This window comes from Pteropus medius, unplaced genomic scaffold, assembly GCF_902729225.1.
Source record: "Pteropus medius unplaced genomic scaffold, Ma_sr-lr_union100, whole genome shotgun sequence".
NCBI classification, from domain to species: Eukaryota; Metazoa; Chordata; class Mammalia; order Chiroptera; family Pteropodidae; genus Pteropus; species Pteropus medius.
The window spans coordinates 1,428,880-1,456,435 of NW_024346150.1; the positions used below are offsets into that span (position 1 = coordinate 1,428,880).

The 27,556-nt window shown below is 46.4% G+C and overlaps 2 protein-coding genes and 2 pseudogenes across 2 annotated transcripts in view; 2 read left to right on the plus strand and 2 right to left on the minus strand.

Annotated features, from left to right (window-relative positions):
- The window catches only part of UBE2R2 (ubiquitin conjugating enzyme E2 R2), an 85,772-nt gene extending 79,628 nt beyond the window's left edge, over window positions 1–6,144 (minus strand). Inside the window, exon 1 of the mRNA XM_039875559.1 lies at window positions 5,556–6,144. Within this exon, the coding sequence (XP_039731493.1) occupies window positions 5,556–5,732 (177 nt within the window). The 5' untranslated portion in view covers window positions 5,733–6,144. The remainder of the gene's footprint in view (window positions 1–5,555) is intronic.
- On the plus strand, window positions 2,035–2,153 carry LOC120612995 (uncharacterized; annotated as a pseudogene).
- A 4,671-nt stretch (window positions 6,145–10,815) lies between the features above and the next one.
- Window positions 10,816–11,339, minus strand: LOC120612966 (fatty acid-binding protein, heart-like; annotated as a pseudogene).
- Window positions 11,340–13,895: 2,556 nt separating this feature from the next.
- NOL6 (nucleolar protein 6) lies at window positions 13,896–24,346 on the plus strand. Its single transcript, XM_039875558.1, has 26 exons — window positions 13,896–13,949; window positions 14,733–14,939; window positions 15,025–15,141; window positions 16,247–16,426; window positions 16,781–16,949; window positions 17,189–17,323; window positions 17,408–17,571; window positions 17,657–17,777; window positions 17,994–18,052; window positions 18,136–18,237; window positions 18,433–18,548; window positions 18,723–18,900; window positions 19,060–19,182; window positions 19,359–19,507; window positions 19,657–19,732; window positions 19,956–20,096; window positions 20,228–20,345; window positions 20,427–20,581; window positions 20,688–20,851; window positions 21,257–21,409; window positions 21,621–21,718; window positions 22,483–22,607; window positions 22,725–22,814; window positions 23,223–23,417; window positions 23,524–23,625; window positions 23,798–24,346. Exons 1-26 carry the CDS (start codon window positions 13,896–13,898, stop codon window positions 23,945–23,947), a joined length of 3,441 nt encoding a protein of 1,146 aa, XP_039731492.1. The 3' UTR covers window positions 23,948–24,346.
- Window positions 24,347–27,556: the final 3,210 nt, after the last annotated feature.

The window sequence follows — 27,556 nt, forward strand, 5'->3', positions numbered from 1 at the left end:
CTTCATTACTAAATCCTTAGTAGTGTGTATCTGCAATTTGATATGGCATTCAAAGTTTTAGCATGTTTTAAGTGCTCATTCTACTTACCTTGCCAACAGGTTCACAGGAATTCGATTTATTATTTGTGTTATAACAAAAGCATTTTTATATTTGTTATTAAAACAAATTATATACAGGTGTTTAAAATGATTATTCACTATCTATCTTACATATTCCAAAATCTGAATTTTCCAATTCTCACATGGAAGAATATTTCCCTAATTTCAAACTTTGGCAATCTGAACTAAAATTATTAATCATTCTATTTACTTCGGAATCAACTTATTTAAAGGTACATAAATTCTGAATAACAATTCCTTGCTGAATAAAGCTGAGATAAATTAGTTCTGTATTGACAGCACATTCAAAGGGGTTGGTTCACTCTTACTTGGACATCTATGTATTATATATGAAACAGTCCAAAAGAAGTTTAGGAACATAAAATTAAACCTTTAAAATATTATCTTCAGCAAGATGGAGTTCTGGAGTCCTAATCTCTGAATTTATAACTCTTCCTCACTGTTACTTTCCCATAACAAGATGAGCAGAGGTGGACGTTTCTTCGATGGTCTTTCACCTGTCTCAAACAGACTGAGACCACTAATACTATATTGCAAAGATGGAACAGAATATTTTATCTTAATAGATTGATTATGTTGACAAATGTTCTAACTGGGCTTAAATTTAATAGCTTTGATTTTAATTACCATTTACAACTGCATCAATAATACCTACACCTCACATTTCCATATTTTAAAGTCTACACAAAGAATTTTATGAGATCATTCATAAAAGCTCTAAGGTTATCTATGTCCTTATACTTTCCCTTACTATCTATAATGTAGTGACTTTTCCTACAGTGCTTTGCCTTTGATGAGTGCTCAATAAATAGTTTGCTAACACAAATCTCTGAAAAAAGAAATCAACATGCTGCAAAGAAAATATTAAGGCCCAAATCCTTTGTTCAAGAAGAAATAATCCTTATTTTATCAAATTTAAGACACTGATGCTGGCATTGAAAAAAAATACATTGGATTTAAATGTTCTCTCACAATTAGAATCCATTAAGTCTTACAACTGACACTGGTGAAAGTCTTTTCAGGCACCTGTTTCCAGAATAAGGAAGTTTCATGCATACGGAATATCTGCACTAGTGGCAACTATAAAACTTCGTAGATTCTAAGACACAGCTCAATTTCAGAGAAGTTAAAAACTAGATAAATATGCTTCTTGAAATCCATATGGTAAAAGCATATTCTATAAAATACTGAGGTGCTATATTTTCGGGGTAAGGGGACACTAAAACTACTTTTAGTGCCCCAAACCACTAGATATTAACTATGTTTCCATTTACAATGTTGCCTTAGTTCACCCAGCACTCAAGGCAACTTCAGCTTCCGGAAAAGATTACAGCTAAAAGCTTTAAGAGTTATTCTCAAAGTAAAAGAGGAAAAATTAAAAAATAAATTTCTAACTGACTGATTCATTATACAATTGTTTTTTAAAAATAGCATTACACTTATAATTTTAGAGTTGTTGTTTTTAGTTGCCTATCAAATCCCATAAAACAGGAAGTCTAAACTTGTCAGTTAACTCTCAGAAAATATATACTAACTAGTTTATTTGTCTATTTTTTCCAGAGAAAAATCATTAATTTCTCAAAAAGATCGATATAGCAAAAAGACTAAGAATCACTTTCTTAAAACAATCCTTCAAACTACATATTAAGAATTACAGTCATAAAATAAAGTACACTATAATATGAAGGACACTGCCCTCCACAAAAGTTTTGTGGGGTTTTTTGGAGGGAGGGGCGGGGAGAGAGAAAATTCATTATTTCTAAAACCAATGAAAATAATATACATATTCTTTATTTTTAAAGACTATTATTAAAGAGTTTCTTTAACATAAACCAAAGTGTTAAATCTGATAAAGAAGCTCCTACCAAGGAAAACTTTGCGTGTGTAACAAATACTTTCTAAATAATCAGTTTGGTCTATGTCCATGCTACCCTGAACAAGCTCGATCCCGTCTGATCCCAGTAGCTAAGCAGGGTCAGGCCTGGTTAGTACTTGAATGGGAAACCACCTAGGAAGACCAGGTGCTATAAGAGTAAAAAATAAAAAAAATAAGGGATTGCAAGCTGACAAGGTCCTTGCAATCTGCAAGGTCAACCAAGGGCTGCCTCGCCTAAAAAAAATAAAAATAAAATAAAATAATCAGTTTGGAGTTTCTAAAAATGGACATACTTAATATTTTATTCCCTCAGATTATTGAATGAAATCAAAACTACAAAAAGGTAACTGCTATACTTAAGCTTTCTGTCTCATTTAAATTTTTATGTTATGCACATCATAAAAGAGCCACTCTCACTTTCTGATCTCTAGACTCACTATCATGCTTTTAGATAATTAATGCAGGAGTTGCAAGGAGGTTCTATATCAAAGCAGCTACATTAAGATCATTACCAAGAGTTATGTGAAAAGACAGTTCTTTTTAAAAGAATGGAGGTGAACTTGTTAAAAGTCATTATGAGCTGCTGACTCGATCAATAATTCATTCCTCCCATACCATTATAAAATTCCAACCTACTCCACAGTTTTAATGTTCTTGGTTTTCTAAGACAGCTATCCCCAACCTTTTTGGAACCAGAGACTGGTGCTCCTATGAGAATCTAAACCCTGATGATCTGAGGAGGAGCTGAAGCGGTGATGCTAGCTCTGGGGAGCAGCTGCAAATACAGATGAAGCTTCTTAGCTCACTAGCCTCCTGCACTGCAGTCAGGTTCCTAACAGGCCACGGACCAGTACTGGTTTGCAGCCCAGGAACTGGGGACCCCTATTCTAAGCCATCTCCTACTTTTTGTTTTGTAATGATTGACCCTTAGAACAAAAATTCAGAGCAGCAAAGAAATTCACTTGGTATGTCAATGAGATCAAGAAACTGGATAAAAAGCAAGGCCACAAAAAGATTTTACAATAAGCAAAAAAATAAACACAAGAAACTATCTTTTCCCATTATACATACATAATACTCTCCAAAGCTAAGAATCACATGGATTCAAGATATTTTTTAAGAAACAAAAGCAAGATGAATCAGAAAATTTGAGATATATAGGTCTCACAAGTCTCTATAACAGACGTCACAGTTGAACCAGACTGAAGCCAACTATTTCATGGTAAAAGGATCAATTAGAAGCCTATTTATTAATAGGTAAAAGTTTAAAAAGTTACATTATGAAAAATTTTAGCAAGTTGCACTGCCTTCAGGAACTATTATGCAAAATAGAGAAGAGTTTAACTAGAAAATAAATTATACTAAACACTGAAGGACTACGACTTGATAACGGAAAACAGTGGTAAAAAGTTGTGCCAACTTTTAACTGCAGCTGTAGCAGGACACACTAAAAGCCTTGTTTTAAGACAAAAGCACTGAAATAAAAAACAATGGTTTTAAATCTATCACCAGTGTTAACTGCTCAAGACCATAAATTTGCCTGTTTCCAATTAAGGATTTTGAGATAAAAGGCCAAATAATAAGGGGAAAATGAAATTGAATAGTCTCACACACACAAGACTAAAATATAAAATCAGAACTTTCATATATTTTAAATGTCACAATTAAAGGTAAAAACACTCAAAGATAAAAGAAACAACACAACAAAACTGGCGATTAAACCATTCTTTTAAATAGGACTGAAATTAATAAGCACAATGTAAATGAGTGTACGCTGCAGGGAATCCTCTTTACATATTACCTATTCCAAACTGAGGTCATCCACACTCCTTTCACAGTTACTTAAGCAAAAATAATAACAAACCAAAAACACAGTTTTTTAACAAACTCCACTGGAGTGATAATATTCTAACTAGTATCCATTTATCTTGACTATCAATTGTTCCAAACATCATTCTGGAAATTAAACTTTACTCCACTAAATTTAGCCAGTAAATTTTGCTCAATAATGCTTTGCTAGAAGTTATAACATAAATTCCATTTTGTGCAATTAATTTTCCGATATTTAAAAACATTTATAATTGACAAGAGAAGGTTCCTAAACTAATAACTTGTATGTTTACTTAATGATTTTAAATATCTGCATCTGAAAAGTACTGCATATGGAGTCCACAAAAAAATGAGGCATTCCCCTATCAATTCTTCACATTATCTACAAACTTGACCCAATTCCAAGCCTGAAACAGGCTTCTCTACCTTTAGTAAGATAGAAAACAAAAACTGGGTAGTCCTAAAAATAAACATCGTAACTCCATGACTTAAGATACTCATTTAAACCTTTTGCCAAGACAGCCCCTCCCTTCAAAACAAACTACTCACTGTTCTATTTGACTTAACTTTGGAAATACAAAAATTAAATGGATTCCTAAGCACTCAATTCTCTGTCTCTGCACCATTTAAAACATTCAACCATCAATGTGTGATTTGTCCCTTCAAAAATGGTAAAAGATAAAACAGAAAATAAAAAAAATCCTTAATATCTCCAAGTTATTCTACCATAGGATTAAAAAAACCCACCAAACTGAAAAATAACCACTATTCTAAAGTCATGGGAAACAATGGAAACACTATCTATGGTCCCTGTCTACGGAGCCGTCCTACTCAGCGAAACCACTTCACCTCAAATGATACTTTTAATCTGTGAGACCACTCCATTTGCTAGAGTTAGCCACCTGAGCAAAGGGTTTCAATTTCGTCTCACTAAAGTGGGAAACTATCAATCTCTCTACATAACAAGTTCCACCCTCTGGCTATTTCTACATAAACAGCAGCAGCAACAACAACAAAGCCAGTAAAGTTGGTGGCAGGGTGAGGACAAAGGGCATTCTGAAACACCACAGAAGTAGACAGAGAATGAGGCCAGAAAGAGGGCTTAAAAGTTCCCTCAAATGGAAAAGGCTAGAAAATGCAGGTATCCTTGTTTACCGCCCCTAGGTTCCTATTCTTTATTACCGCCACTGAAACGCAAAGTTGGAACTACTACTCTGCCAGAAACCCATCAAATCCTCAAAATGTCAGGTCACCAGGCAGCCTATGGAATGGAATGACAGGCTAATACCCCTCCCCCACCCCCCAAAAAAGAAAGGTCCAATCCAATAAGTGCAGGTCACTCTGCCCTCTGGGGCAGTTCCAGCCTGCGCAGGGATGGTTCTGATGGGAGAACGAGAGGGGACAGACAGACCACCTTTCTTCCCATACACCTTCAGCTGAAGAAACAAAACAAAGACAGCCACCCTCCACCCCTGGTCGCCACTACCCTAGCCAGAGAGGCTTTCCTATTTCCCGGTGCAGTCTGGCCTCCCGCCCCCGCCCCTATGACAAAGAAAAGGCACTCGGTGAGCAAGGCCTTCCTGCCTCCCCGGGTGGGGGAAGGGGGCTGCCGAGGTGAGGAGGCCCCTCCGCTAACCCGCGCTCACACTCTCGGCCCCGAAAACAGCCGAGCGCGTCGGGGAGCAAAGGCCTCCGCCAGGGGAGCCTAGTGTGGGGGTGGGGGGAATACCTTGAAGTAGCCGCCTTCGTAGAGGGTGTTGGGGGGTCCGAAGATGGCAACCTCCCAGTTGTAGAGGTCGGACTCATCCACCAGGGTGATCCGGAAGCCCTCCACCGGTTCCTCCTGCAGGGATTTCAGCTCCAGCATCAGGGCCTTCTGAGAGCTGGTCATCTGCTGCTGGGCCATCGCGGCGGCGGCGGCGGCTGCAGCGCCGGCCGGGGCCCCAGTCCTCACGCACCGGCCGAGCCGGACCAGGCCCCTCCCCTCCGCTCGCCCTCGGGCCGGGCCGCACCGGGCCCCTGTCTTTACACACCCGGCGGGCCGGACCAGGCCCCAGACGGCCCGTGGGCCGGACCACGTCCTCTTCACACACGACACAGGCCGGGCCTTCTCCCCACACTCGGGCCAGATGGGGGGAGGGGTTGAGGGAGTTAGGGAAATTCGTTCCCGGTCCCGGGCCTCCCCCCCCCGGAGGGAGCCTCAACTTGGGGGGGGAGAAAAGGTGGAAGCGGAGGAAGGCGGCGGAGGTCCGGCGACAGAGGGGAGGGGCCGGGCCAGCCCGGGAGCGCTGCGCCTGCTTGCCCTCTCCGTTCTCCTCAGGGGCCGCCGGGGCCGAGGGCACGCGGGGCCGAAACGCGGGGGGAGCACGCGCGGGGTCTTGCGGCAGGCGGCGGCGGCTGGGAGGCGACGGCAGAGGAGGAGGAGAAGAGAGAGATGCCTGCGCCGGGGAGCGACGGAGCCAGAAGGAGGGAGGAAGAGAAGGAGGAGGGGCGCGCACCGGGAGGGGGGTGGCTCTCGGTGGCTGGCGGCCCGACGCGCTTGCGCGCGCCCCTCCCTCCCCCGCCCTCGTCGTCGTCCTCCTCCTCCTCCCACTTCCCCGCCTCCTCTCCACCGCCCAGCGCGGTGGCGGCGCTTTGTGACGCCGGCGCGTGTACCCCACCCTTAAAGGGCCAAGCAGTTGTGGAAGCCGAGGGTGGCCTCAGAGAGTGCCCTTGGCCCCAAAATGACGGTTATGCGGCTTGACGCCCTGGTTCCCAAGGTGCGCCACGGATGAGACCTTTGGTCCTAGGGTCATCAGCTCCCTCCTTCCCCTATGTGTATCTATAGTCCTCAGCCATCCTCCCAAGAGCCGTGGTCCTCTGCAGGCCCCTCCCAGCGACACACAGCACGTTGTCCCTGCACTCGGTAGATGCTTGACAAGGATGTGCTGAGAATGCGGGCCTTATCGGTGGAAACAGGCGTCCCGACAACTTTTCTGCAGGTTCAGCCCTCACGCCAGTGTGTCCTTGGAAGGCAGTATGTCACCCATTTGGGGGGCGGGGGGACAGTTTCTATCCAGAAACGGGGAAGGCAGGCCAGTTTCTACTTCCCTTCTTAACTACAAAGAGGAAGCTGTGGGAAATAGAGAAATAACAATACGGACTGAACCTGGGTTCCTGGCCCTTCTCTCTGTGATTTGAGACAAGTGCTCTGGCTATCCTTCGGTTTACCCATTTGTAAAATGAAGTACTGTTGGTGAACTTTGACCCCGTTATAGATTCTTTGAGCTTGAAGGTCCAACCTGGAATCGAGGGACTTTTAAGATAATCATGCAGAAGTGAGATGTGGAGACAGTCTTCAGTCCTCATGATTTAGATAGAATACTCCTTTCTTCCAGAATGGCATGTTCTATAATAACTGACTAAACGTTTCCTAGAAAATCCAAGATACTGTGAAAACTTCACACACTTAAAATTTTAGGATCGAAAAGATCCTTGGTTCCGACCCTGGCTCCACCATTTATATTATATTATTCCACCATTTATATTATATTATTCCTTCTTCATAAGCTTCTGTAAAAGAAGGTAAATTATACCTATCATAAGCAGTTATAAAGATTAAATGAGATCATCTATATACAAGGTTTAACACTGGCACATGGTAAATTATCCATTAATAGGAACTTTAAAGGAAGAAAAAATACTTTAAAGGCAAAGCTGTATTCTGGATACAACCCCCTCCATAATTTAATAGACTTTTTTTCACAATAGTTTTAGACTTATAGAAAAATTGAGAAGATAGTACAGAGAGTTCCCATATTTTCCCATAGGCACCCATTTTCCCCAATTATTAGTATAGTACATACGTTACAATTAATGAACCAATATTTATATATTGGTTCACATTCCCTTAGTTTCCTTTTTCTGTTCTAGGATCCTATCCTGGACACCTCAGTATTTTTAGTTTTCAGGTTTTGTTAGATGCCTCTTGACTCTGAGTTTCTCAGACTTTCCTTGTTTTTGATGACCTTGAAAGTTTTGAAGAATACTAGTCAAGTATGTTGTATAATGTTCCTCAAGTAGGATTTGAAATGTTTTTCTCATGATTAGAGCAGGGTTATGGGGAGAAGATCACAGGGGTAAAATAACATTTTCATCACATCATATTGAGGGCACATAATATCAACATGACATCAGTGTTGATATTGACTTCAGTCACCTGGCTGAGGTAGTGTTTCAGGTTTCTCCACTGTAAAGTTACTCTTTTTATCTCTTTTCTATACTGTACTCGTCAGAAAGAAGTCTGTGCACAATCCATGCTGAAGGAGCCCCTTTATTGTTGTTGTTTTCTCAGAAATTAGGTCTCAGTATTTTAAAGAAGTCATTCCCTAGCTCCCAATTCTATAGGTCTTGAGGCCATACTCCACTGGACTTAGAGCTCGCTTCAGAGGAGGAGTGTTTCAGTCAATGCAGCCCTTGCTCCAAAAATGATGATATATGACTTATTCTGACTTCCTCTCCAGCACTCAATTTAGGGTCAAGAAGATTGCTGACCTGGAAACATGAGAGATGATGTTGACACCTTTAATAACAAGGTTGTGAGTAGACAAATAGAAAATTCATCTTCAAAGCATTTCACCCACATAAATTCGTCACAGCCCCACCCTGACCCAGAAGTTGGTAGATCTTTAGCCTAACCCACTGAAACATACACCTGGCACTCAGACCAGAAGTTGCTCCCTGGGCTCAAATCAACTCACAAACTCATACTAAATATCAACAGTGGCCATGGCCCTGTGCTGGGTGGCTAATTAAATATACACCTGTCTGGGAGGCTGACAGCCAAGTATGTTAATGAGTTGTGTGCTTAAGGTCCTTCATTCTTAGGTCAGAGGAACTAGAATTCCACAGAACTTGTCTCATGCCTTTTTATTTTAGCTGGTAAGATATTGTTTATTAGTAGTTTGCAACTGTGTCTTCTACATCCCTGGATCCTCAGTGACAGCACACTGTCTGACATAAAGTAGACACCAAGTAATTGTTCTCATGGGCTGGCAACTAAGGGCAAGAAGACAATCAGTAACAAAACAACAGTCATCACAAATTGAACCACACCCTTCACCTCCATGACTAATAGGAACTCTCAGACACTTAGTAGGTCCTCAAGATTATAAAGTCCATAAGGACAACAGGTCTTATTCATAAGCATACACAAGCTACTACAATGTTTGGCAAATAGTAGGTACTCAAAATGTATTTGTCAAAAGAATGAATGTCAGAAACAGCTTCCTAGAGCTTTCTCATAGTTTCATAATAAGAGATTGACTTGATTGATTGGTGCCCTCTGGTGGTAGAGAAAATAAGGATATTTCTTCTTGGTCTCTATGGCATCACCTGGTACTCTATAACCAGGGCTCTTCTGAAGAATCAGTTACCTTTCTTGCAAAGAGAAAAGATATGGAAATCTTGGCAAAATAAATGAGAGGGAGGGGGTCTTTGCTTTAAAAAAGACAATTCTGACCTTATAGAATGACTTTTTTTTAAGGGACCAACATTTTTTTTATTCTTCATATGTTAACGCATGTTAAGTATTGAATAGTGCTCTTAAGGAGCCATGATCTTCTTTAATAATAATAGTTAACATTTGCTGTGCATCAATATGTAACAGGCTCTTTATACATAGTATCTCATTTAATTTTTACAAAAATCCATGACATGGTGATTACTAGAATATCTATTTTGCTGATTATAATAAACTTAGAGAGGTTAATGTCACTCAGTGAGTAAATGGCAAAACCTGGAGTTGAACCTTGGCCATCCCGCTTTAGTGTGGCTGCTCTCAACCATCATACTGTAATATTCCTAGTGTAGTGTGCCCACAGCAATGTGTGCATATCACCCCAATTCTATACTGCAATTATTTGTTTACATCTTTCTCCCAGCCTCCAAGGTGCTCTTAAGAAATAGACATTCATTCATTCAACAAATGTTTATTAAGTGCCTACTATGTGACAGGTCCTGTACCAAATGCCAAGGATATAGTAGTGAATGAGACAGAAATGATGGGTCTTGCCCTCATAGAGCTTACATTCCAGTGGCTGAGACAGAAACAGACAAAAGCAAGTAATTTGTAGACAAATAATACCATTTCAAGCTTTGGTGAATACTAATGAAGATGATTAAAGGGGGCCTAAGACTGAAAATGTTGGGGTGGTTGCAGTTTTAGCTGGAGGCAAGGCAAGAGCAGAAGAAACCTCTGGGAGTTTATATTTAAATTAATAGAAGGACCAGTCTGTGAAATGTAAGGGCTAGAGCATTATTCTAGGTCTCTGGCTTGTGATCATCATGTCCTATTTATCTCTTTATCCTTGACATTGAACACAGGGCTTGACATTTCTTGTTATCCAATGTGGAATAAATGATTGACTTATCTCTCAGCTTTTTCTTCTTCCTCAGCCATTAGTGGTGCTACTTCCTCCTCTCAGTCAATTCAAACTCAATTCATACTTCAAGTCTTAGCAAAGCCCCATCTCCTCCAAGAAAGCTTCCTTAACAATCAAAACATTCTTCAGCCATAAAGAAGAAGGAAATCCTGCATTTGTGACAACATAGATGAATACTGAGAGCATTGTGCAAAGTGAAATAAGTCAGATAAAGAAAAGTACAAATACTGCATAATCTCACTTATTTGTGGAATCTCAAAAAGCCAAATTCATAGAAATAGAAAGACTGGTAGTTGCCAGGGGCTGGAGAGAGGGGCAAATTAGATGACATTGGTTAAAGGGTACAAACACAGCACAGCATGGTGACTATACTTGATATTATATACTTGAAAGTTGCTGAGTAGATTTTTCTTCTTTGGTTCTGTTTTATTGACCTCAGAGTACACTTTGGATACAATTAAAAAAACAAACACAATGGAAACAAACTGGATCCAGGATGGGTCCGTAGAAGAATTTCCCCAACCAACATGGATTTATACAAAATGCCAGAAGAAAAAATGAGGCAATCTAGTGCTGAGTCCAGGGGTAGCCAGTTGGCAGAGGAGCAGTCAGTGAAGGGTAAGTGTGGATGCAAACTGCACTGCCATGGGTGTCAGGATTAGTTTTCCATCAACAAGCTCCTGCTCAAGTGTTGACTCTTGCCTGTCCCATTTCTGCATGTGGATAGTTTGCCTCCATCCAGTGTCACAATGGACTTGACCTTCCTGTCATCTGCTGTTGTCTCATCGAACTCCACCCCCAGCTTGAAGCTGACCTCCATATTCTTAAAGATGCTGTGTTTTTATGATGACAGTATCCTCATTTATTTTGATAATTGTTGTAGGCTTGGTCATGTTAGTCACCTGCCTGGTAGCAAAATCCACACCATGTAGTCATGTAGTCATCGAAATTCTTGCTGTCTGCTAGCTTCTAGGTGCCCGCAAAGGTGTCCACCATGGTGAAGTTGGGCTAGGCTGCCTGCCTGCTGTAGCTTCCACCTGCTGCCTTTTCTCTGACCTCAGGAGTAGATCTTAAATGTTACCACCCCCACCACCCCCACAACAACAACGAATGGTTATTATGTGGGATGAAGGATGTGTTAAATGTGTTAACCTTACTGTCGTAATCATTGTGCAATATATATGTGTAACAAATCATCACATTGTACATCTTAAACCTAAACAATGCTATATATCACTTATATCTCAATAAAGCTTGGGCAGGGGGGACAACACATTCTGAGCAAAGAGGGTAGCAAGTTCAAAGACCCGGAACAAGAAAGCACAATAGTCAAAAACTCCAAATAGTTTAATATGGCTGGGCATAAAATTTGACAGAAACAATGGTAAGAGACAAGGCTGGAAGGTTGACAGTTATATTCATTCATTCATTTATTCATTCATTCAGAAAACATTTATTGAGTATTTACAGTGTGCAAGGCACAGGCCATGTATATCTGGTTCTAGTTTCCATGGATTCAGTCAAGGGCAAATTGATGGATAACTGATAAACAATCAAAAGTAGTTTTTTAAAAAGTGCTAAAAAGGAAATAAATGGGAGTAATTGGATAAGGGAAAACATTTCAGATTTGGTGGTCAGTGAAGGCTTAACTAAAGAGGTGATATTTATTCTGGGAGCTGAAGGATGAAAAGGAAAAAGGCAAACAAAAAGCATTCCAGGCAGAGCAAATGGTTTGGCTCAAATCTCTGCGGTGGGGGAGAACTTGATACAACCAAGGAATTGAAAGAAGGCTGATGTTGCTGGAGCCAAGTGAGCAAGGGGTGGAGTTATTAAGAGAAAGGATGGGATAGAGAGGGACCACATTTATCGTGGTCTTGTAGAAGTTTGTATTTTATTCTAAAAACAATTGTGTTGACCTTAAAAATAAAATGGGTAAAAAGTAAATAAAACAGTTTACCAGCAAAAATGGGAAAAACAAAGAATTGCAATTCAGGACAGGCAAGCTATAGTAAAAGCCATAGACAAGCCCCACAAGCAAAGGAGAGGAGTGTTTTTTATGGAGAAAAAGGAGGAAGTTGAGAGGAACTGTTTTTGAATAAAAATCCGTTGGAGAAAAGCGAGAGTTCAAGGAGAAGATGGTTTCTTATTGGCCAAGTTACTGGGATAGTCGATTTCTTGTAGAAGATGCACTGTAGAATTTTCCTGTTCAGGCCTATAATTCATGATTCTTTTCTTTTGTCAATTCTTCTGTTGGGGTCTGTAACTGTCAATTCTTCCAGTGGTATTTTGTGAGAGCTTCCCCTTCTTATCTCCTGACTTCATTTTAGTGAGGTTTCCCTTTATTAATTTTTATAGGAGCCACTGAGGAATTTTTAAAAGGAGAGTAACATGACAGGATTTTAGTTTTGGAAAACTCATTCTGGAAACTATGTGTAAACAGATTGTGGAAGGACAAATCCACTTTTGTGAAAGTTCCTCTAAAAGCTATTGCATAAACTAATCTATGCCGTTAGAATTCAGGATAGTGGTTACTGTTGGGAAGGAGTAACCAGAAGGTTATGAGGGGAGCATGAGGGGAGTTTCTTTTCTAGGATCTGATTACATGAATGTTTGGTTTGTGAATATTAAAGCTGTACCCTATGTGATTTTTCTGTATGTATACTGTACTTAAATAAAAAAATATTTAAAGAAAAAGCTGTTAAATGAAACTGTTCTATATTCTTCAAAAAAGTTGTTATAAAAGACAAAAAAAAAAAAGCAAGATAGCATGCTCAAGAAATGTTCCAGATTAGGAGAAAAACATGACTAAATTGATGCATGATCTTGCATCAGGAAATAAAATGCTACTATGTAAAGGGTATTGGTGGGATAATTGGCAAAATTTGAATATGGACTTCATATAATATTGAATCAAGGTAAAATTTCCTGAAATTTATAATTGGACTACGATTACATGTGCATTCATTATATTAGTATCGCAACGTTTCAGTAGATTTGGAAATTTTACGAAGCTAGATAAAAGCCATTACAATAATCTAGGGACAAGATGATGTGACTTGGATTAAACTTGGCAGTAAAGACAGAGAAGTGTGAATACATTCAAGATATATTTTGGAGGGAGAACTTACAAGACTGGATAATTGCTAAGACGTGGTGGACAAACAAAAGGAGACGTCACTGGTGTAAATAAACCTTTCCCAGAGGGCCCAAGTTAGCTCCGCCCTTCCCCTCTGTACCCAAATGAAGGAAGTCAGGAAAAGGAAGCGACTGCCAAGCTACCCGCAAGCTTCCGGTGTAGTGTCGCAAAAAGACCGTAAATCGGTCTGTTTGGCCCCTCCCGACACAATGGGCGGTCCTGGAGAGTGACAGGAACCAATGGCGAGCAGCAGCTCGGGCACTCACCCAATGGCTCTGGAGCTGGGCGGAGTCCTGCGGCACGAGGCTTGATTGCGGCACCCTAGCGGTTCTCTGGGGCTGCTCTAGCAAGATCGCTTGGGGTACCTTAGCAGATCTTTTGGGTTGTGAAGCAGATCTCCTGAGGGGGCTCAGCTTCTGCGGAGAGGCTTCAGCAGTTCTGTCGCGGTGGGAAGAAATTGTGCCGCCGGCTTTAAACCCCAAGTGCTGGAGCGAGACCTGGACCTGGAGGGATGGGGCCAGCGCCTGCGAAAACGAAGCTTCGCGTAGCTGCTGGGAAGCTGGAGGTGAGTGAGCCATCTAGGAGGAAGGGATGCTCAACGTGCCAGAGGTGGGAGAGCCTGACTGCTCGCCAACAAGGAGCATGAAAGCAGTCCCTTCTGTAGGAGCTCCTTTCGCTCTCTGCTTTCAGCTTGGGGCATATGGTGGCGCTCCTGGAGTGGTCCTGGGTGTGGGTCTGTGGATGGGGGCGGGGTCCAGGACTGGAAGGGAGAAGGAAGGTTTGGGATCCCGCAGACCAGGGTGTGAAGCCTGCTCACAGTATAGGCATATCAACTGTGGAACCTGGAGCTCATGGGACCTTTAAGTGTCTGTTTTCTTCTAGGATTATTGTAAGGATTGGGTGACTTACTATGTTCTCCAGAGCCAATAGGTTTTAGCTCTTCCCATCACTAATAGAGTATGAATGCATACAATCTATAGTCAGGGTTTGCCAGGGGAGGTGGGACCTGGCAAAATTTGAATAGAGCAAGAGTGGAGATGGCATTTGCAAAGTTCCAGAACTAACTCAGCAGAAGAGGAAGCGCCCTGATGCGTGGTACCTGGAAATACAAGGAGCTTAGGCATTACTTAGGGTAGGACTTAGTCAGCTATTACCCCTACCAACTCCAAGCAGAGCTCCATGCTTGTGCTGTCAGTAACGATTAAATTGAGTTTTACACAATCTGACTCCCATTCAAAAGAGGAACCAGGAGCAGGCTTTTATCTACATCCTATCATGGTGACACTTCAGGCGATGGATTCTAGACACATGTGACCTCACACTGGCTTCTCCCTCTCACTACCCCCAGGTGATGGAGTCAGCTCTGAAAGTCACAGGCAAAGAGGGAAAAAAGCAATCCTCAAAGAGCCATACAGTGGCTGAGTCTCCAGTGGAGGGCCTCCTGAAGCCAGTGAAGCTCAGCCAGGCAGAACTGTACAAGGAGCCTACCAGTGAGGAGCTGAATCGCCTTCGGGAAACCGAGAGCCTATTTCATTCCAGCTTGCTTCGTTTACAGGTACTGTTGGGTGGCTGGGGCCTAGGTTAGAGGAGCAGGCTTGAGATCTTGAGGCTAAAGGACTCTCCCTCACCCCTTCTTACAGGTAGAGGAGCTATTGAAGGAAGTGAGGTTGTCAGAGAAGAAGAAGGAGCGAATTGATGCTTTTCTACAGGAGGTCAACCAGCGGATCATGAGGGTGCCCTCAACCCCTGAGACAGAGGTTAGGCTAGTGGTGTGGGTAATTGGAAAGCCTAGAAGAGGTCCTCAGTGGGGACGTCTGAAACAGGGGCCTTGCTATCTCTGGAGCTCATTCTCACTGCCAGGAGGCTCAGCTGGGAGTGTGGTCAATCACCTTCTCATTCATTTGACAAACATTTATGTGCTTTGCAGTAGTTTTGTTGTCAGGGATACATCAGTGAACAAAGCAGCCTATGTTCTAGTGTTGGGGTTATAAGCAATAGATACTAAGCATGTCAAGTAAACCATATGGCAACATTAGAAGGTGCTAAGCACTGTGAAAAGGGAAAAGTAGGACAAGTTAATCGATTGTGAGAATGTCAGAGGATGGGAATGGTTTGAAATTTTAAATAGGGTGGTTGAGGTAGGCCTTACTGAAGTGACATTTATGTAAGGTTTGGGGGGAAGTGAGGCAACCGTTAGATATCTAAGGGAGAAAGAGCATTCCAGGAAGGAGAAATAACCAACACAAAGGCTCAAAGGTAGGAGTAGGTCTGGTGCATTCCTTGGAATGAATGAGGGGAAGATAAAAGGAGATGAACTCAGAAAGGTAATGGAGGGGTCATTTCATTTAGGTTGTTGTGTACCAAAACCAGGACTTTGGCTGTCGCTCTGGGTGAAATGACGGACTACTGCATGGTTCATTTGGAGAGAAGTGATGTGACCTAATTTTAGTTTAAAAAGTTCACTCAGGCTGTTGTGTTGAAAGTAGAATGGAGGGGGACAAAGGTGAAATCAAGAAGACTAGTTAGGAACCTCTCATGCAGTGATCCACTGAAAAATGGTAGTAGCTCAGACTAAGAGAAGTAGAGAAGTGGTCAGAGTCTGGTTGCCTTTTGAAGGTGAATTGGGTGCTCACTTCATCAGCACATATACTGAAAGTGAAATGGGTATTCTTAACAAATCAGTCAAGATGTTTTTGGCTTGAGCAACTAGTATGGAATTGCCTTAATGGAGAAGATGTATTTATAGGAAGATCAGGAGTTCGGTTTTAAACACGTTGACCTGTTGAATTTGAGATCTATTAGACATCAAGGGGACATGTTTTGAAGGCAATCAGATCAATATCATTATCTCTGTCCCCGCAGCTGACTGACCAGGCATGGCTCCCGGCTGGAGTTCGAGTTCCCCTCCACCAAGTGCCCTATACAGTGAAGGGCTGTTTCCGCTTCTTGCCCCCAGCCCAGGTCACTGTTGTGGGCAGCTACCTTCTGGGCACCTGCATCCGACCGGACATCAATGTGGATATTGCACTGACCATGCCCAGGGTGAGGTCCAGAGTTTGGAGGATGGAGAGGCCTGCTGCTGCACCATCTACAAATCCCTGGGTCATTCTCTCTTTCCCACCTGCCACTTGCCATTAGATTGAAATATGAATTCTAAATCAAAAGAGCAGACCACCACAATCATCTTGAGATGTGCCCTTGGGCCAATTACTGCTCCCTTAGCCCTTTGTGAACTGGGTGTTATGTTGCTAGCCCTAACTCAGGCACTCTGGCCAACAGAGAATCCCTGGGGTTGTTAAACTGTGACTCTTACCTTGGCTTCATCTTGCCCCCAAGCTCTCCAACAGCAAGTACTTAAGTGCCCAGCTATCTCTTTCTTCTCCTGACCCTCTCCAGGAGATCCTACAGGACAAGGATGGGCTGAACCAGCGCTACTTCCGCAAGCGTGCTCTCTACCTGGCCCACTTGGCTCATCACCTGGCTCAAGACCCCCTCTTTGGCAGTGTTCGCTTCTCCTACACCAATGGCTGCCACCTGAAACCCTCACTGCTGCTGCGGCCATATGGTGGGAGGCACACACTGGGCTGAGGGCATAGTATGGGTTGACACATCCAATGGTGGAAGGGCACAGGGGCCTTAAGTCCAAGATGAGAGGCTTGGGCTTCAAGTTTGAGAGAGACGGTATAGGGACCTCAAATTCTGAGGTGGGAGTGTGTGGGGCCCTCAAGTAGCTAGGGTGGTAATGTAGGGACCCCTCTGTTTCCAGGGGGCTACAGGGTCTCAGCACCCCGTTTCCCCCACCAGGGAAGGATGAGCGCCTGGTCACTGTACGTCTGCATCCATGCCCTCCACCTGACTTCTTCCGCCTATGCCGCTTGCTGCCATCCAAGAATAATGTGCGCTCTGCCTGGTACCGAGGGCACAGTCCTCCAGGGGATGGTGAGCAGGCACTGGTGTCAAGGTGGAGCTGGATGGAAGGGTATTATGAGGACTTTTCTCATAGCTTTTCTTCTCCTCCCACAGGTAGTTCAGAGCCCCCAACCCCCCACTATAACACATGGATCCTGCAGGACACGGCCCTTGAGTCTCATGTGCAGCTGCTGTCAACCGTGCTGGGCTCAGCCTTGGGGCTGAAGGACGGTGTGGCACTTCTGAAGGTCTGGCTACGGCAGCGGGAACTGGATAAGGTGAGTTGGAAGTAGCCCAGCTTCTCCGCCTCATGGAGGGCGGGCTGGCTCTGAGCTTATGCCTCTTTCTCCATCTTTCTTTCAGGGCTTGGGAGGGTTTAGTGGGTTCCTTGTCTCCATGCTGGTTGCCTTCCTCGTGTCCACACGCAAGATCCACACCACCATGAGCGGCTACCAGGTTCTGAGAAGTGTCCTGCAGTTTCTGGGTGAGTGGCTAGGTTCAGAAAGGCAAAGGGTTCCACTCATCCAGAGAATCCTCTTATCTTGTCGGGGATCATTTGGTTTCTTGCCATTAGACAGATGAGCAAACTGAGTCCCAGAGGTACACAGTTGCAGCCACCTGGCTGGGAGGAGGGTGTCATTAGGGCTGGGTCCCCAGGGGAATAATTTCTGATACACCCACCTTCTCTGGTTCACTTCAGCCACCACAGATCTGACAGTCAACGGGATCAATTTATGTCTCAGCTCAGATCCCTCCTTGGTGAGTAGGGCAGGGCTGAGTCTGGGCAAGGATACCTGAAGGTAAGGCCCCAATCTTGACTGGCTTCTCTCTGCCCCTCTAAGCCGGCCCTGGCTGACTTCCACCAGACTTTCCCAGTTGTCTTCCTGGACTCCTCAGGCCATCTCAACCTCTGTGCTGATGTCACTGCCTCCACTTACCATCAGGTACCAATGGTCCCCCACTGGTTCAGGCCTGTGGTTCCTCAGCTGTTCCAGCCTAGACCTTGTCCTTTCTGCCAGCATGAGAACCTAAGAAACTTCTCTCCAAAGAGTTTAGGTCAGGCATGTCTCTTGGTTTGAGCCCAGTGAAGGGAAGGGTACAGTGGTGGCAGTCTCACATCTGAGTCCCTGTGGCTCCAGGTGCAACACGAGGCACGGCTGTCTATGATGTTGCTGGATAGCAAAGCTGAGGATGGATTCCAGCTGCTGCTGATGACTCCCAAACCCATGATCCGGGCTTTTGACCACATCCTGCAGTAAGTTTAGAGGTGACAGGGTATGTCAGTGGATCCTGTTTCTCTGGGGCTACAGTGATGGTGCGGAGGTCCTCAGGCAGGTGCTCAGATCTTCCTGGTTGTGGCGGGGTTGAGGAGATACTTGAGGCCAGCAATACCTGATTATCCTTCTGTCCCTCTATGCCCCACCCCCAGTCTCTGTCCACTGAGTCGTCTGCAGGCAGCATGTCACCGGCTGAAGCTATGGCCAGAGCTGCAGGACAATGGTGGAGATTATGTCTCAGCTGCCTTGGGTCCACTAACTACCCTCCTGGAGCAGGGCCTTGGGTCCCGGCTGCAACTGCTGGCCCACTCTAGGCCCCCAGTCTCGGAGGTGAGGTGGTTTGGGTCAGGGAGTTTGTGGGTATGAGGGAGGTTTGATCTAGGGTCCCAGGAGATACAAAAGACACACCATCCCTCTAGCTAGAAGGCAGATTTCCGGATTAAGTTGGGAGAATCTTGGGCTGAGCTCAGCCTTTCTGTTCCCCTACAGTGGGCCATTAGTCAAGATCCACCGAAGCACAGGGAATCTGGGACCCTGACGCTGGGATTGCTTCTCCGGCCTGAGGGGCTGACCAGTGTCCTTGAACTGGGTCCAGAGGCCGACCAGCCTGAGGTGAGGAGCACTGGGGTTTACGGGGTGATTTGGCCCTGTCTTGGGAAGCCCAGCATGGGCACTGGAAGGAGTGGTGTGGATTATCCTCTTGCCACCTGTATTTGAGACCCATTAGGGAGATTCCTGACAGAGCTTTGTTGATCTCTCCCATCACATCACCCCTTTCTTCTTCTCAGGCTGCTGACTTCCGCCAGTTCTGGGGATCTCGCTCGGAGCTCCGGCGTTTCCAGGATGGAGCCATTCGGGAAGCTGTGGTCTGGGAGGCAGTCTCTATGTCCCAGAAGCGCCTTATTCCCCACCAGGTTGTCACCCACCTCTTGGCAATGTAAGTGTTAGCATATGAATGCCAGGAGGCAACCTTGGGTTGCAGAGCCTTTTAGGAGGGTCTGGCTCAGGCTTTTGGGATGAGCAGCTCACATCCAGCAGCTGACTCCTATCCCCAATGCCCACACTGTGTCTGTACCCCTTTTCTAGCCATGCTGACATCCCTGATACCTGCGTCCACTATATGGGGGGCCTCCTGGATGCACTGATCCAAGGCCTGAAAGAGGTAAGGGTACTGGTTCAGGGCTGTGGTCAATGGTAGGGATTGCAGAGTAGCCTGCGTGGCTGGATTGGGTAGTTGATAAAGAGCCCTTATCTCAGTCAGGCTGCACTTTCTGGAGTGTCCAGCAGAGGGGGCGCTGGCTCTGCAGCAGCCAGAGCCTTGGCAGAATCCCAGGGGGTGGTTGGTTCTGTGGGACCTGGCCTCCTGACTGTCTTCTCCCTCTCAGACCTCCAGCACAGGTGAGGAGGCCCTGGCAGCTGTGGTGCGTTGCTACGATGACCTCAGCCGCTTGCTCTGGGGGCTGGAAGGTCTCCCACTGACTGTGTCTGCTGTGCAGGGAGCTCACCCAGCGCTGCGCTACACTGAGGTGAGGTTCAAGAGGGCAGAGAGCCCCACCTCTACTCCACTCACCCAGTATTCTCCCTTCCAACTCCTGATTCTGGGTACTCCTCCTCCCCGCTCCAATCCCAGACCCTTTCCTCAGTCTTTATTTCATAGGTGTTCCCACCAACTCCAGTCTGGCCAGCCTACTCTTTCCATGAACACCTGCGAGAGCGGGCCTCGCTGTTGCCCCGGCCTGACAAGCCCTGTCCGGCCTACGTGGAGCCCATGACTGGTGAGGGGGCTCTGGGGTGGGGGTGAGAGGGACTGTCCTCACCCCAGACTGCAGTTCGAGACCTCTCACTTTTCTCCCCAGTGGTATGTCACTTGGAGGGCAGTGGTCAGTGGCCACAGGATGCTGAGGCTATAAGGCGGGTCCGAGCTGCCTTCCAGCTGCGCCTGGCAGAGCTGCTGACGCAACAGCATGGGCTACAGTGCCGGGCCACAGCCACACATACTGATGTCCTTAAGGTTGGGCTGGTGCAGGGTGGGGGTTCCCCTAGGGAGGGAGGGGACAACGGGTGTCAGAGTGCCCCAGGCCAACGTATACCTCCCACCCCATACCCTCTTCCAATAGGATGGGTTTGTGTTCCGGATTCGTGTGGCCTACCAGCGGGAGCCCCAGATCCTGAAGGAGATGCGGAGCCCTGAGGGAATGATCTCACTGAGGGACACACCTGCCTCCTTCCGCCTTGAGAAGGACACAAGGCATTTACCCCTGCTCACCAGTGCCTTACATGGGTATGGCCACCTGCACAGGCTCTTCTCTTCATAGATGCTTTTCTGCCCCCATTCTGCTCTCCTGGCCACCTGTTTCTTTGGGAGGTCAGCTGGTTAATAAGGATATGAGTTCTGGAGTCAGGCAAGTTCTAGAATCCTGGCCCTGCCATCTCATTGGCTAAATCCCTCTGGACAGGATTTCCCCCTGGAACTTAACGTTTCTCATCTGTAAAACGGGAATAATGCTAGGACTGACCTCTTGGGTTGTTAGTTAGGGAGACATGAGTTTACACATGTAATGCATTAGCACAGAGGCCAGTGTTGGGTAAAGTTTGAATAAATAGTGGTGCTAGGGCTGAAACACTGTTCTTGGGCCCTGAGTGCCCAAGTCTTATTGCCACTGCCACCTTCCCTCCCACCCCGTAGACTCCAACAGCAGCACCCAGCCTTCTCAGGTGTGGCTCGGCTGACCAAGCGGTGGGTACGCGCCCAGCTTCTGGGTGAGGGGTTCACTGACGAGAGCCTGGACCTGGTGGCTGCTGCCCTTTTCCTGCACCCTGAGCCCTTCACCCCTCCCAGGTAATTCCTTCCTTCTTTTCCTTAGCCAGTAAATTCCCCTTGGGACTTTCATCCCTCATGCTATACCTTCAATCCAAATGAGAGAAGCAAGTGACAGAGGAGTTCTAAGACATCCCTCCCAAGCATGCCAATGGGTCCAGGCTCCCTAGACTGTGTGGGAAGCCTGGGGAATGTGTGGCTGGACCCCACTTCGCTTACTCCTTCCCCTCAGCTCTCCCCAGGTGGGCTTCCTTCGGTTCCTTTTCCTGGTATCAACCTTTGATTGGAAGAACAACCCCCTTATCGTCAACCTCAACAATGAACTCACTGGTAAGTGGTCGCACTAGGGTCAGAGGACTGGAAGAACTATGCTTTGTGGGTTGCAGTATATGGCAGGCAAGGGTTTTCCCTGTCAGTCTGTTAGGTTTTCTCTGTGCCTCCCCCATTCCAGATATCTACACTTGATCTTGACTGCCTTGGGGTGGGGAATTAGGAGGAGGAAGAGGCCCAGATCAAGCCTTTAGTGAGTTCTGAGACTGTAGAGATGTGGTTTGCCCATGTGATGACCAAAAACAGAGTAGACTGGGCGTGGTAAGCAGGCCACCTGGGGGACTGTGAAGGGGAGAAGAGAAGGGCGACTGAACACCAGGTGAGAAGTCTTGTGGGGAACAGGGAAAGGTCCAGATTAGAATAGTTGCCCAGACCTCTTGGGGGGTGGAAGTGATGATTTCTGGTTGTAACATGAGGAGTTCCTGATCCCAGTAGAGAGGAAGGTGTCAGCTTTCTAATTCCCCAGGTGTGTGGGAACATAGGGTGGGAGGGGGCCAGGGGCAGGCCTCAGCTTGTATAGGCCCGGAAACCAGATGGATGCCAGGGAGTGGAAAATTTTGCCTCTGGGCTGAGGCTGGGAGTTTAACTCCCCACCCAGTTGAGGCAAATATAGTGTCCCTTTCATCACCTTTGCCACCTGGGAGAGGGGCATTGGAAAATCCCTGTGATGGGTAGCTGCTGGGTGTATAGGAAGAGGTCCTGGGGCAGTAAAGGATATTTGAGGGAGAAGGGCAAGCTGAGCCAGGATCCCATCTTCTCTACAGTGGAGGAGCAGGTGGAGATCCGCAGTGGCTTCCTGGCAACTCGGGTACAACTCCCTGTCATGGTCATCATTACCCCCCAGGATCGCAAAAGCTCTGTATGGACACAGGATGGACCCTCACCCCAGGTTCAGTCCCATCTCTGCTCCCAAATGTGTAATTTTCTCCCTCAAGGAAAAAGCAGGCCCAGCCTGGGCTAAGACGTGTGGTCAGGTCTGACCTGTCTGATGTCTGTGTACCCCCAGATTCTACAGCAGCTCGTCGTCCTAGCAGCTGAGGCCTTACCTGTCCTAGAAAAGCAGTTAATGGATCCCCGGGGGCCTGGGGACATCAGGGTAAGCCCTTGACTAAGACTGACTCCAGGGGCTCTGGAGATTAGACCTGTGAACTGTGGAAGTCCAGGGCTCGAGGGGCCCTCATAGGATGCCCAGTCTCTTTGTTTGGTGAGACTGAATCCGGAGAAGGAATTGAAGCTGCCCACAGTGCCTGGCAGTGGTGGAACCTGGAGTAGAACCAAGGCCCCAGCTCCATTTATGCCTCATGCTCCCAGCTTGTGCTCCTCCTGCTGGACCCCTTGCTGGCACCAACTGGGCCTTGGTGTTCCTGCCTTCAGATGAGCATTCAGACTCATAATGGGTGGTCACACAAAGGGGAAGGGAGGAATCAAGGTGGGCATGTGGAGGGATTTGTAGTCCAGCTCCCAACTCCAAATGGCGCTGCTGACCCTCCTTGTCTTTCCTCAGACAGTGTTCCGGCCACCCTTGGACATGTACGATGTGCTGATCCGCCTGTCTCCCCGCCACATACCCCGGCACCGCCAGGCTGTGGACTCACCGGCTGCCTCCTTCTGCCGTGGTCTACTCAGTGAGCCAGGGCCCTCATCACTAATGCCTGTGCTGGGCTATGATCCTCCTCAGCTCTATCTGGCCCAGCTCAGGGTAGGTCCTAAAGGGCTGACTGACCCTGGCAAGGCGAAGCTGGGGCCTTTGGAGGTAGCTCTCAGGTGCCCACCTATAATCTTGTCTCTGTCCTGCCATTTCCTAGAAGGCCTTCGGGGAGCTGGCCCTTTTCTTCTACGACCAGCATGGTGGAGAGGTGATTGGTGTCCTCTGGAATCCCACCAGTTTCCGGCCTCAGCCCTTCAAGGTATACTGGCTGGTGACCGCCATCCATTACTGAGTGTGCACATGTGGTTCCACGTGGGCATGCACGTTTGTGTGTGGCCTGCTCCATGAGTGACCCTGTGTCGGGTATGAAGTATGTGTGTCTTGTTGTCTGGGCATTCCTTTGTGACACCTCGTTTCTCTGATTCTCCTAGGCCTCCAACACAAAAGGGCATATGGTAGTGTCTCAAGGTGGGGAGTCTGTGATGGTGCCCAATATCGAAGCGATCCTAGAGGATTTTGCCATCCTAGGCGAAGGCCTGGTACAGGCTGTGGAGGCCCGAAGTGAGAGGTGGACTGTATAATCTCCAGCCTCAGGAGCAAGCTGTAGATGAACAGCAGGACTTCAGACCTCTGGAACAAGATGTCAGTGGTGTGACCTCCACCCTTGTTGTATATGGACCCTTCACGGAGAGCCTGCTGACCTGAACACACTGAATCATCACCCCAAAAAGTCCTGCCCCAATTTTCTGTCCGATGCCCCAGCTTTGGGGCAGGGGCCATGATGTCCTACACAGTTTCCTGGACCCGACTGAACTCCCAGAAGTTCAGTTCACGTCTTAGTCATGTGTGGTGCCATGAACCCTTCTGTTGTCTTAAACTCCGATTTAAAATTAAATCACTTTATTTTCTCATTTTCTTGGCTTGTCTCCCCTTTTCACATAGTTTGTTTTTAATATTAAAAATTATTGGGGTGTTTTTCACATAGTTTTAACTTTGTCTTCTATATGGAAGCTCTTTTGGGTCATGTTTGAACATAGATTTGTGGCATTTAGTACAATGTGCTCTACTCAAGTAGGGTACTATTATGTCTAGGAAGGGCACCTTGCTGAGGCAGGTGGAGGTGGGAAGGCCACCAGAAGACTTCAAGGAGAAGGGAATCAGTTTGTGATTTCTGTCTAGAATGGTTGGGGTGGTGATGGTGAGAAATAAAGCCTGAGGTAATAAATTGACATTTATTGAGTGCCTAATAAATTCTGGGCATTATTTTGCATATCTTGTATATGGGAATTTGATCATACAATCATACCAGCCCTATGAAGGACATACTTTTAATTATCTTAAATTTTTTGAATGAGGGAACAGGTTCAGCTGCTGGCAGAGTCCTGTTTTGGGAGGGAATTTAATGCCTGGCTATCAGGCTTCATCTTCAAGATGATAAGCCACATATGGGAACTCCGGTGTTCAATTTTGTCCTAATTCTGTTAGTCTTTATGAACCTATGCCAGTCCTTATCTGTCACTGTCATGAAAGAGCTAGGCCTAGGGTTGAAATTAACATAGCGAATACATTGACTGGCTGTGTGAGCTAGGTCTACATTTCCCTGTGCTGTTCACTCATGAACTCCAGACTGCGGGCCAAGCTTTATTTCCTGTGAAAGTCGGCTTCAAGCCTGCAGCTTCCGGCCCTTTTACAAACCCAGTTTTGGCTTATTCTAGTGCAGGCAGAGGGCGGAATCTGCCTCCAGGCAAAACTATGCAGCAGGTGGCTCGAAGAGGTTCAGACACCAGTCCCACTCAGGGGAAATGAGCCCCGTCTCTGTTACCTCCCCATGTGGTCCTGGGCAAGTCACTTCACCTTGCTTGGCCTCCTCACCTTTAAAATAGGCATCATGATGATGGCTTTGTCAGGTGCCCTATGTGGCAAGAGAAGAAGGTGAAGAGCTCAAACTCAAGGAGCTTTACCATCCTTTCTGTGGGGCTTAGGGGGTGGGGTGCAGGGGAAACAGGAAGCCTAGGCTCCAATTTCAGTCCCTCACATTGTGCTATAACCTGTTTTCCTAAGATTTTCTTGGGGAAGTAGGTGAGGGAGGCTGGTGTGATCTAAGGTGACTTTTCAGGAGGGGCATGGGGGTATGGAGCTGGAACCTTAGGGGAAGGGAAAGAGAAAAGCCTAGAACCCCAGTGTGAGCAAGGGTGTGCAGGGCCATGTCGATTATGAATCTCCATGGGAGTGTCTACCTCTGGGCCTTTGCATTTACCTTTGCGGGTATATGTGGATGGGCTGGGGATCTCTCTGACGTATGGAATGATTCGTCTGCTCTGTATGTTGGCGGGGGGTGGAAAGCATACATCTGTGTGCACTAGTCCGTGCAGGTTTTTACCTACAGCTCTGTGTTGCTGTAAAAGAAATCTCTGTTTTTGAAGAGCAAGTCAGGAGGAAAAGCTTTCAGGAGGAGGCAGGAACTCTGGATTCCTTCTTGCGGCTTTAAATGGCTTTAAATAAGTTGCATTTAGTGAATTCTCAATCGGTCCTCCCTTCTGGCTGTGGTATCTGGCAACTTTCTCTAAACCAGAATCCTTCTAACTGAAAACCTTATATTATTCTTCTGCCCAGCTCCTTACTTTGGAGAAAAAGAGCAAGACCCAGAAGCCTAGGAGTTCCTTGCAGCAGGTGACATTCAGTGAAGTCCTAAGGGCAGCTCAGTCCCTGACCTATTAAATCAGATTAGGGCTAGTCTGAGACTCCCCCGCCTCCCCCGCCATAAATATACATGTAACCCCCCAACATCCGGTTGCTTTGTGAGTCAGAGATTAATATAGGTGAGCCATAAAGGGGAGGAGAAGCCTGGGGCACGTGAGTCACCCCTGCCCTCCTCAGGAAAGCCAGCCTGCCTACCCACCCCTACTGCAGAGAAAGACAGAGGAGGAGCATCTTAGAAACTAAGGGGTACTGACACGTTCCAAACCTAGAGAAGACTTACTTTTTTCTCCTGCTTCACTTTCTGGAAGGAGGATAGGGAGGATAAATTTTCCACTTTGCATGAAGCCCAGAGAGATGTAAGAATTTTTCCAGGATCACACAGGGAGTTGGGAGTGGAGCTACAGAGAATCTAGGTGTCTAGGCTCCAGGTCTTGCTTCTGAACCTGGGCTTTCCTGCAGCTAAGGCTGGGGGGGGGTGGCAGGAGGAATAAAGGGGCAGAGAGGCCTGAGCTCCAGATCTCTCTAATGGAGCAGGGAAGAGTGAAAAGCTTGTTCCCCTTCCCTGTCCTGGGCCGCCTGCCAGTCTTGCCCCGCTCTGTGTGCCCAAGGCAGTTGAATGAAGTTGTTACCAGCCAGACTCAGAGAAGGGGGGTCAAGGATAGGGGTGGGAGCATGAACACACTGGTCCTCCTTACCTTGAGCCTGAATTGCCTCTGTTCCCCAGGCTGGGAGCTCCTCAAAAGCAGGACCCAGCTCTCCTCTATTCTCCCGGAGTAGAAACCTCCACAGGACAGAGCTGGGGTCTCTTAAAGATCTAGAACACCAAGACTGGGCCCTGACTAAGGGAGTCAGGGAGCATGAAGATCCAGCCCCTGTTCCACTTGATGATCAACAGTTTGGATGAAAAGGATAGATATGGCATCCTAGCCTTTCCTAGTCTCTCTCCACAACACCCCCGTCTTTAGCTTTCAACCAATGAGGACTCGCTGGAGCCTAGTTCCCATTGACTCCAGGTCTGGAGACCTTCAGGAGATCATTCCTGAAGTCCGACTGCAAAATCTCCTGCTGCAGCCTGTCTCCTCTCCTGTGACTCTTCTCACCTTGGGCAGGCAGCTGGTGGCTGCTCTGTAATTAGCATCCAGACTGGGCTGAAATGCAGGGAGAGTATACTGGGGCTCACACACACCCATCACCTTTCTGGAATGCCAGATGCAAACCCTCCTTTTACTACCTGTCCCCCACCCCTACCCCCTTGAGACCACAGGCCTCTCAGACAGCAGTTGTCCTGGGCCCCATCTCAGCTTTAGGTTCCTGCCTACCCAATTCTGCCCACCTCCAACTTCAACTTTTTGCCCATCTGCCCTGCCTACTCTGCCTCCTAAATTACAAATCAAAACCTTCTTTCCTTCCTACAGTCATTGTCCTGCATCTAGCCTCTTTCTCTCCTCCGTGGCCTCCTTCCAGGCCTCCTGGCCTTAGTCTCTCCCCTT